The 11,811-nt window shown below is 32.1% G+C and overlaps 1 protein-coding gene across 1 annotated transcript; it reads right to left on the bottom strand.

Moving 5' to 3' along the window:
• Positions 1-4,213: 4,213 nt before the first annotated feature.
• Positions 4,214-6,020, bottom strand: LOC18033421 (glucan endo-1,3-beta-glucosidase, basic isoform). The gene is made up of 2 exons (XM_006421113.2): positions 5,902-6,020; positions 4,214-5,333 (listed from the first exon to the last, which is right to left on the bottom strand). The coding sequence occupies exons 1-2, from the start codon at positions 5,957-5,959 to the stop codon at positions 4,381-4,383; spliced, it is 1,011 nt and encodes a 336-aa protein (XP_006421176.2). The 5' UTR covers positions 5,960-6,020; the 3' UTR covers positions 4,214-4,380.
• Positions 6,021-11,811: the final 5,791 nt, after the last annotated feature.

The raw sequence follows: 11,811 nt of genomic DNA, 5'->3' as shown, positions 1-11,811 counted from the left end.
TCATAAATTCCTATATCCATTCTAGGACATTCATAATTCCTTTTTCATTTTCTATCGTAGTATTGTCACTACACAAATTAAGTAAGAAAAATTATTCTTCCTGATTGGATCAAGCAAAAAAAATTAAAAATATATTCTTATATTACGAAACATAAATGATATATCAATAAAATTAGATCTAATTTTATGTTTTATACATACTTCATGAAGTTTAAACGTTACTTCTTACTTGCACTTAAAAAACATTTGCAGTTTCTGTCAAGGAGATTTAGAAAAAAGTAATATTACCTTATCTTACAAATAGCTTTGAAAAAGATAAAAAGCATAGTTTTTCAAAATCTGATTTTGAGAATAAGTTTTATCCTTAATAAAATTTCACATATATCATCATATATATTACATAAACCCAAAACTATCATTATTCTATTTAGAAACAAAATCAATAAATATATAAGATAATCATTATTATAATGAGTCCTTATTTTACATTTGTAATTTTTTATTTTTTAAATAATTCTTATATTAATTTACTTATTTTACCTTCTATTTATAAGTCTTATGTTTCATTTACATAATTTATTTTTATTTTACTCTTATTATTGATTTATAAGTTTTATATTATATTTGTAAGTTTTTGTTTTGTTTACCAATAATATTCGAATTTACCACTCTTATATTAATTTACTTGTTTTATCTTCTATTTACAAGTCTTATGTTTCATTTACTTAATTGATACCTTATTTTACAATTATTGCTGATTTATAAGTTTTTTTGTTATATTTATAAGTTTTTGTTTTGTTTACCAATGATATACTAACTTACCATTCCTATGTTAATTTTTTTTCTTTTACATTTCATTTACAAGTCTTATATTCCATTTACACAATTTATGTTTTATTTTACATTCACCATTGATTTACAAGTTTTATGTTACATTTGTAAGTTTTTATTTTGTTTACCAATAATATCCAAATTTACCACTTCTATGTTAAAATACTTGTTTTACCCTCTATTTACAAGTATTGTGTTTTCTTTACATAATTTGTGTTTTATTTTACATTTAATGTTGATTTACAAATTTTATGTTATATTTTTAAGTTTTTATTTTGTTTATTAATAATACACTAATTTACTATTCTTATGTTAATTTCGTTGTTTTACCTTCCATTTACATATCTTATTTTTGTTTACTTAATTTATGTTTTATTTGATACTTATTGTTGATTAACAAGTTTTATAGTATATTTGTAAGTTTTTGTTTTATTTATTATTAATACACCAATTTACCACTCTTATGTTAATTTACTTAATTTATCTTCCATTTACAGGTCTTATTTTCATTTATATAATTTATATTTAATTTGTTTTACACATAATGTTAATTTACAAGTTTTGTGTTAAATTTACATGCCTTATGTTTCATTTACATGATTTATGCTTAAATACTGTATTGATACTATGATTGATATCACGACAGCATAGAATGAACCAACTTTAAGACAATTCAAATTAATATAACAAACATTTAACACCAAAAATTGTAATTCAAAGGCTACCCAAAAATTATTCTAATTAAACTTTCAATTTCTGAAATTCTAACTAGTATTTGAAAGTGAACCTGATGGCTTCTACTCTGTCTATATTATACATATTTAGATTAATTAATGAAATATAATAAATATAAAATTACTTCTTTTCAAATATTGCTCTTTGATTTTAATTTTAAGGGCTTAAACTTTGACGAGGAGATATGAAAGGATGAGAGTTTGAAGTTGAAAGTAAGATGAACTCTCAGAAGAATTTGATAATAGTTAAAGAGGTGGCATCACTGCTGGAATTTTAAAGTTATATCAAACAACAAATAAAAATTCCCTGAAAAGTTAAATCTATTAGCTAGAAGTAGGGGTAGGCATCGGGTCGAATTTGGATAGATCCGATCCAATCGAAATTTAACCGAATAAATTCGGATCAGATTAAGATTTAGCTTCAAATCTGATCGGATATAATTTGTGCAATCCGATGTGCAATCCAATCGGATTTGATTCGGATCGGATCGGATCCGATTCGGGTCAACCTGAATAATCCGATCGGATTGCACTGTTACTTAAAAAAATAAAAGCAAGAAATCATAAAAAAAAAACCCAAACCTAATTCCCAATTCCCAAATTAGTAAAACAAAACAACCCAGCCGCAACCACAATGAGCTAACCGACGACCACCAACCACATCCATCGGCTTGGGACCTGACACACACGGCAACCCACGCCGACGATGACACAACCCAAACGAATCCAACCGTGTCTTGACTGACGTCCAGCCGCCATGACTTCCTCCCGACAATTTGCTTTTGAAACTTTGAATTTTGTGCTTCTTTTGATCATCCGCGAGTCATTCGGTTGCTTAGAATATAGCAACACGTATTTTATTGTTTTTTTTTTATTTTACTTATACTTTGTATGGTTGGGGAATTAGTTGTTACAATTTGGTTAGCAGTTAGAGATGGTTAATGAAATTCTTTATCCAGTATTGTTCCCGTGTTTCAGTATATTAATTATTCTTGAGAGCTTTAGGGAAATTTGCGTTTTTTTTTTTTTCATTCTTACAATAATGGAATCTCTCCGGGAGTGAAGTAATGCGTTGCATTTGATCTATAAGTTGTTTGATTGTTGTCTTGGCATTATTTTATTTTTATTTTTATTTTAACTTTTCATGATTGGATTCTGAGTTGCAGATAAATCTTTATTTTTTCCTGATTTATTAGCGTGGTGCATGAAACTAGATCTTGAATTCTGTTAATCTGAATTCGAAAGAGAATTTGAAATCCAAACTCATCCAAACCTATCCAAATCCGAACTTATCCGAAATTTTCATCGGATCTAAATTAATTCGGATCGGATCGGATTTAAGGATCGGATTGAAATCGGATGGATTTTTTTTCAATCCGAATTATCCAAAATCTGATCGGAATCATCTGAATCCGATCCAAATCCGAAATTACTCACCCCTAACTAGAAGTAACGGTATGGACCTTTTTGGACACCTTTTAAAAAAACTAACCGCTAATTAACTCAAAGTGTAAGGATTGAAAAAACATTCATCACATTATTTACTCATTGATTTCTTTATATGGCGGCATAAATTCTACTTTATGATACGCTACACAAAAGATGCATGTTGACATGATTAATGAATCAAAATAAAGGTTTAAAGTTCTCAACAGTTCTATCTTGGAAAATAATTGCACCGCTCAATATAATGGCCATCATAACATGTTAATTCGTAAGAAGAAATTATACTTTTAGCCCGTAGATGGGATTCTTGCAATTTCCAGAGACGGATTTGCAGAGGATAAACGTTTATTCTTCATAATTTCATTTTTTATATATTTTATTTTTCATTGCGGAATATCCGGGATATATAAAATAGACCAAAATCAATTGCAGTCAGAGAAGATGTCAAGTGTTTGGCAGCTCAAGCCCAATTGAGTGCGACTTGTTATCATGTTATGTGGAAAATGGAACACTTGAATTTGTTAGGTATCATCATCAACCTTCTGCATACATGAATCTTAATGTCAATGTCAAGCAATAACTAAATTTCACTCAGTCAACAGGCTGCTTGACTAAGTTACTGCAGTTTAGAATAGGTAATGAAAACTTTTAAGAGAATATAAATTTCACTCTTATTATTGTCTTAGGGCTCAAAGATTTATTATAAAAGATTTTGAATATCATAAAAATAATAATAATCAAGTGCCATAAACGAGGAATTTATCTTCTAAATTTACTTGCACGTTGCTCGAAGTTAATTTGGTATATATAGAGGTGATAACTTGTAAGAAAGAGCAACCAAGGTGAGCTCTACATAAACCTTTCAACATACATTATTAATGGATGGATTATAAATGGCATTTATCAAAGAGATTTTAGCACCCTAACAAATGAGGTGTAAAAACTAAAATTGCATTAGTCAAAAGATCTTTGGTATTTTGTATGCAGAAACTGCAGCCATACAAGTTTGATCTTTTTTATTTTAACGAGACCATATACATAGAAAGGTCCAATAAAATTTCCTTGAAGAAAAGGGAAATGTAATTGTTTACCCAAGTGTTCATGAGTGATGATGAGGACGCGTTTTTACATTGCATAACAGCCAAAGAACAATTACATTAATGTTAATTAAGCTAAGCAAAAAATTGCAAGAGAATATGATATATAATTAAATACCGCAATCCATGACTTTATTGATAACGAAATTTGGCCTCATGCACCGATGCAAGGTGATGATACAAACTCTTATTTACTAATACGTACATATGGTGCCATAATTTATTCCATCACAAATATATCTTCAAATCTGCAGCTGCTCTGATTAGGTTAATTAATTAAAATTAACTTGGTATTTAGGCTGTTTGTCTGGAGCAAAAAGTCCCCAATGCCTCTCAATCTCAGCTCCCTGTTTATCCTTCTCATCAAACATAGCAAAAATGTAAGTCTCAATAGGCCTGCCAGGTTTCTTTGGTGACCCTTGCTTCACATGCTGTATCAAGTTATTATTATAAGTCCTTGCATTATCAACATTCGTTAACGCTCCGTCACCACCCGCCGTTGGCCACCCACTCTCCGATATCACAATATCCAACGAGCCCCCACCGGCTTTCTCCAACGCAGCATAAGTAGCATCCAACTGGGCATCAAAAAGATTCCGGTAACTCAACGGAGGGTCCGAAACAACCGGTTGTTGGGACCGAAACAGTGCATAATCAAGAGATATTTGACGGTCGCCATCAATTGCGAAGTAAGGGTACAAGTTAACAAGCAACGGGGATTTGTTTTCGTTGAGGAAGGTAATGACGGGATCAAGAATTGGTCTGTAAGCTTGCTTAAAGGAGCCTGCTGACGGCGGAGAGGATACTTCAAGAGCTCCGAATTCAATGGCAGTGGAAACTTTGATTTGGCTTCCAAGGTTAGCTCCGTTAATGGCATTTTGTATGTTTCTCATGGCGGGAACAAGATACTGAGCGAAGTTGTCTCCTGGTTTTGCTTCATTTCCTACAGCGATGTATTTGAACTTGACATTGTTAACAAAATTTTGGATGTTGTCTTGGACCCAAGTGTTCGCTTCGGCTTGATTGGAAGCGATTATCTGGAGCTTATCGTTGGGAAGGCCTAGCAAAACTTCAATGTTGGAGCCACGGAGAGCTTCTAGAACTTCTTTGTTTGGATCATAGAGTCTCATTCTTCTGATGTTGTTTTGGTTGTAGAGAGCTATGACATCTGGTTTTGATGGTAAGTTGTCACCAAGCATTCCATAACAAACACCTATTTGAGCACCTGTGATGACATATATAGAATCAACAAATTAAAACTTATAGTTATGAATAATATCAATACATGGAGAAAGATAGATAGGGAAAATGAACAACGGCAATGTTGGATTTAGTAAATTAATCATTTCACACCTCATGTTTAAAACCCTTAACTTTTAAAATTTTCTGTTAACTTCTAACTTGTTTTGTGTTTTTTACTATTTAACTTTTGATAGTGTAAAACCTTAAATCTCACTATTTATCAATAAAAATCTTAGGAATCAAATAGTAAAAAATACAAAAATTGAAAGTTAACAGAAATTTCTTAACCACAAGGGGTTTTGATTTCTTTTTTTCTAAAAAAAAAAAAGTCAGGTGAGCACAAAATCCAACACAATTTTTTAGTCCCTATATCTCTTATAGTATTCGAGGTTAGGTGGCCAATAAGTGAAACCTATTTGAAAACTAGTCGATCATCGCCGTGGAGAATGGAAAGTTTGATGGATTTTCAAAGATGGAGGAAATGATTAATTTACGAACAACGGGGAGATTTATATCTTTTTCTTGAGAAATATATACACACACACACATACTTGTAGTGTCTAGAGTAGCCACTAGCAGGCCAAGAAGTAGCAAGACGACGGAAACCATTGGAGGGGTATTGAGGGAGGATAAGAATTTAGCCAGGGAGAAAAATGCAAATGGAAAAGTGGGATACCAACAGCACTTCTGAGCAGCCCTTTTATAGAGAAAGTCACCATAACCATGAACCATATTGTCAGAAAAAAAAAAAAAAAATTTCTGCCAAGTTGATAATATGTTGACGTCTTGGGTATTTCAAAAACAAATCAATCAACCAGTTTGTCTTTTGGGTTCTTTGCAAAATCCACCATTTCACTATCTTTTGGCTCATTGGCTAAGCCCTTTGTGGTGTTCATATTTGTAAACATTCAATTCTCAACAACACGGTTCTTTTTTAATATGGTATTAGAAAGTGGAACAGGACTTGATTAGATTCTATCATCGACGTGGTTATGCAAAAATCCAATATTGTATAATTTCACGCGTTATTTATATGTATCATTCGTGTATTGTATGATTGGTTATTTTGAAATACGCAAACACAAATATGACAACTTTAAGTCAGAGGATCGATATACAATTACAAAATATGTTCGCGTTCTCATTTTGGAAATGGCTTGGTGGTTTTAATTTTAATTTGTTATTTAATTAATATCCATTCACCCATGTGCACGAGCTGATGAGCATGAGCCCTTACCCAATTGACCCATTTTGGTTAAAGATCATACCGATCCAAGGTGCTATCAAAAATAATTTGCTGATTAGATATTGATATTTATCTGGTGCACGTGCTACTCAAAAACATGCATGCTGATGATGCCTTGTAACAACTTGTAGTGCTTGAGAAGGACAACAAAAATTTATTGTTACGGCTTCTACAACATGATTTTTTTTTTTAAGCCTAAGGATAATTGAATTTTGTTCCCACTTACATGAACGCGTTCAAACCTCTTACTCTTGCTCAAAACATGATTAAGGATAAAAAAAAGTTTAGAGTTCTCAACTTTTAAAATTAGGAAATAAAGAATTGCACCTTTATATGGTCATGCTGACATGTTAATTTATAAGAAGATAACTTTTAGTCCATCAGATGGGATTCCCGCAATTTTTGGAAATAGATTAGCAGAGGATAGGCATTGATTTCTCATAATTTAACTTTTATATATTGTATTCTTCATTGAGGAATATCCAGGATATATAAAATAAACCAAAATCAAATAAAGTCAAAGAAGATGTTAATTAAGTCTTTGTCTGCTGTAACAAATAATGACTGCCGCTTTCAATATTGTATTTCTGTATTTTAAACTTTTTTACAGATACGTGCTCAATGAGACAGCTGAATTCCAATTGAGTGCTACTTGTTATCCTGTTATGTGGAAACTAGAACAGTCAAATTTGTCGGTATCATCGTCGACCTAGATTTCACTTTCAATATTGTATTTGCATATGTATTAATGTCAACTTCAATCGATAACTAAACTTCAATCTGTCAGCAGGCTGCTTGACTAAGGTTTCTAGAGTTTAGACACGGTTGATTGAAACTTTTAAGAGAATAAAAATTTCGCTCTTATTATTTTCAATGGCCTATTTATACGAGATTTTGAATAATAATATAAAAGGAAAATAATCAAACATTGTAAAGAAGGAATTCATCTTTCAAATTTAATTTTATTCTTGGTACTTTTTATATGTGTATGATATAATGGTCTTGATTATTGTCATATGTGCATGTTATCATGGTCTTGATTCTTGACATCTGACAAGAATGAAGCCAATATACATTACTAAAAAAAAAAAAAAAATCTTTATGACAGTTATTACCCGTCATCTACCTTATGGCATGATAGTTGAGTAACCGTTATTGATTTCGGTGTCAAGAAAATAAGATGACTGTTTTTATATGTCATGTTATGCATGACGTATTATCTATAACAATTCTTTCATTATTTCTTTGATGAAAAACTTTCACGCATGATTAACATCTGTGATAAACACTTCCTATTCACGATTGTTGTTTGTCATATAAACATGACATATTTAATTTGAATAATAAAATTATTTAATTATTTTAATTAAATATTAATTCCTTAAAATTATTTTTATAAAATCCAATAGGAATAATTGAAATTTCTTTAAGATATATTTTGGCAGTAAATAAAATAAAATAATTGTTTTGTTTATATATTTTTTTTTTGTGGGAATTGAAATATATTCTTTAAATTATTATATAAATAGAAAAACCTATATATATATATATAACTCATATATAATAATTCTCAAATCCATCCACAAGTTTCATAGGTTATAGTTTAGTTATGAAATAAAATACCTACAACAGTTATAGTTAAATGAATACTTCATTAATTCTTAATTCGCATCAACACATTACAGTTACAATTCTTAAATGAACAATCTTGAGCCAGCCACTTCAATCAACCAACAACACCACCTAAAACCAGCAACGCTGCTTGAGTCAACCATATACATAAACCTGCAACATAATTAGCTGATTCAAGCAACTGGAATTAACATCAGCACAACAATAACAATCTTAAATCAACATCAAGAATAGATTGAACTACCATCAAATGCCACAAAACCAAAAACAGACTGATACTGCCATAAAATGCAAGAAAACATATGCAACAAAACTAGATATAAGCAAGCTGATGTTTAATGTTATGGATACTATGTTACACATTACAAAAACCCAATCCATAATAACATTAGATGATCAATTTATAGCATGTTATGAGTATATCCTCCCAAGTATACACAACTCAAAAACTTGAAAGAACAATCCAATATATCTTACCTGTATTAGAAAAAAACCATAAATGGTTCAATAGTTGAAATAAAAACTCATTTATCATGCTATAAATGCCTCGGTATAATAATTAAATAATGTATAGATTAAACTTAACACATTAATTAAATATCTCAAAACAATGAAAATAGAGCTTAAGTTCTGAGTTAATATTGCCAAGATCCAAGCATTAATGTCATAAAATGAAAATCTGACCAAAAACAAAAAGTTTTTTGCACTGCAATAAGCCAATAATGCATCACTCCAAAACCAATCTCAATCTTTACTCAACTCATAGTTACATAACCACATACGAGATTACTAAAACAGTACAATAAATATAAAAACTTAAAGACAAAGACATAGTATTAATAAATAGAAAGTTGATCATCACCCATCATAATTCCCCCATTATAATGATAATATATTGAAAAATATCAATCAAATTGAGTACTAAGAAATATTAAAAAATGATGAAGGTTTGAAGTGTAAAATTATCAAAATGCGGTCATAGACCAATGATGACCGGAATTCATGCGACGGTGACCGGGAAGGTCAAGATAGAAGCTTCATGCCACACTGAATCCAACGGTGGTGGTGGTGTGGTCAAATGCACGGCCACGACACCGAATCGAGCTTCGACAGTCGTGAAATTTTAATGGTTGATCGGCAGCCATTTGGCTGTTTTTTGTGCCGATTTCTGGTCAGGTTTTGAAGAGGGTATTGTGATGGGCAAAACCCAGACGATGGGGTCTTATAAATCTGGCAAAATTAACGTCGACTAGAGACGGGAATTACCGCGACCTTCTGGATTTCTTACGGTGACCTCTTGCCATTTTTAGACGACAATGATGGTTGGGGAATGATCGATGGTTGTTGGAGGTTCCATTGGTACCCTATTGCTAGTGAGGTGACCGGAATCGAGGCAGTCATGATTGGCTCTTGAAGGTTCTATGTAGTGTTGGGGAAAAATTCGGTTTTTAAAATTTTATAAAACCTTTTAAGGACCGCTCTCATATAATATATAGGAATACGTAATCCAGAAATCGTACCTTGAAAATCCGAGTTGGCTTTTTCCGCTGAAGTGATTTAGGCTCCTAGATCACGATCTGCCACCACCACTCCTGTTAAATCACGATCCGTCGCCACCACGCTTGCTAGATCACGAACTGTCACCAATGATCTTCTAGGTTATGACTCAGGTTCGATCTGCACTTGACGTGTGGGCGCCTTTATCACTACCAAAGCAACTAGCACGAGAAAATTTTTCTCTCAATAATGGAGAGAAAAATCTTATTCTCTGATTTGTATAAAGTGGCTGCTTGTTTTTTTCTGTTGAGAAAAATAAGCCTTATATATCTCCCTTTAGTGAAAACCCTAGGCTCCAAATAATGCCCAAAATAAAACTCACGTTACTTTTCATTTAATAGGGGACCCACCATGTAAAATAACATAAGGCCCCTTATACATAAGCTTATTAAATGGAGCCTCCCACTAAATGATATATTTAGGCTTTTGACCCAAATAGCTAGTTATCTTGCTTATTAGTCCAGTAGTGGTGCAGTCAATTAAATGAGCTAACCCGGGGATCATTTGGGAACATACAATAGTGGCTACAATAATTAGGCATGTAATTAAACTAGCCCAATTATTTAATTCCAAATCTACTCCACTAAAAGATTGGAACTGACTTCCATAATTGTATGCTCGAATAATAATTCGTCCCAAGCCACATTGATTTCTTTACTGCACAATCCTTTGTACCACATCGTTAATTAAATTGATATCTCAACTGTCCAATCAATTTAATAACATCTTATTCCTTGATCCTTACTGGTTTTCTCTAATGATCATTTTCAACATACTAAATATGTTGACACACTCTGGCCAGAGAATTCTATGATCAAGTACCGAAAACCCATCAAGAGATGTGTTGTACAAGTTCTATATTGTTAATCCATAACTCCAATACTCATAATTGCTCCCACCAAGATACCGGGTAATCTTGACCACAAGGATGTGTCGTGCCCGTTGGTAACTCAAATGGAATAACAATTACAATCATGAAATCATAATTAACTCAAGATTAAGATTACAGTAAAATCAACGCCTATGAGATTTAATAAGTCTGACAGTTATTACAAAGTTAATTAAATCTCATATGTGATCCTGTTCAATGTAGTCGCACTACATCAATAAATTCATACATGATTAAGACAAATCATTCAATGAATTTATTACAGTCTATACCTAAATAAAGTGCCCAACTTTATTTATCAACTGCGAACTAAATTTATTTAATCATAAGATAACTTGTATTTATGTCTTCTGTGAATCCACATGGTGATCACATAAATACATATAATATGATTAAATGAACTTTAATACAAATATTAATGCAATTAAGATATTTGAATAAAATACCTCATTTATTTTATTAATCAGAAAATTATTTATTACAATTAAATAAACACATATGCTTTTAAAGAGCATATTTTCCCAACAATCTCCCACTAGCTCTCAAAGCATATCTGGCATCTCACGCATGCCCATGGATTCTAAGTGCAAGTTAAAAGGTTTCCCAGGTATGGCCTTAGTAAAAGGATCTGCCAAGTTTTGCTGTGACGCAATCTGAGTAACCTCCACATCACCTCTCTGCACTATATCCCTTATAAGATGATACTTCCTCTCAATATGTTTTTGTTTCTTGTGGTTCCTTGGTTCCTTAGATTGAGCTACCGCACCACTATTATCGCAAAATAGTTTAAGGGGTGCAGTTACAGCAGGTACCACCTCAAGATCTTGTAGGAACTTGCGGAGCCATACAGCTTCTTTTGCAGCTTCGGATGCAGCCACATATTCAGCTTCAGTTGTGGAGTCTGCGATACAAGATTGTTTCACACTCCTCCAACTAATAGCTCCACTTCCCAATGTAAACACATAGCCGGAAGTTGATTTTCTGGAATCCTTATCTGACATAAAGTCAGAATCAGTATAACCCACTGGAATGAGTTCATCGCCAGAATACACAAGCATATAATTTTTAGTTCTTTTCAGATACTTCATTATATGCTTGACCGCAGTCCAGTGTTCAGGTCCAGGATTAGATTGATAT

This window comes from Citrus clementina, unplaced genomic scaffold (genome assembly GCF_000493195.1).
Source record: "Citrus clementina cultivar Clemenules unplaced genomic scaffold, Citrus_clementina_v1.0 scaffold_9, whole genome shotgun sequence".
In the NCBI taxonomy this organism is placed as follows: Eukaryota; Viridiplantae; Streptophyta; class Magnoliopsida; order Sapindales; family Rutaceae; genus Citrus; species Citrus x clementina.
This window is presented reverse-complemented; position numbering and strand designations above follow the sequence as displayed.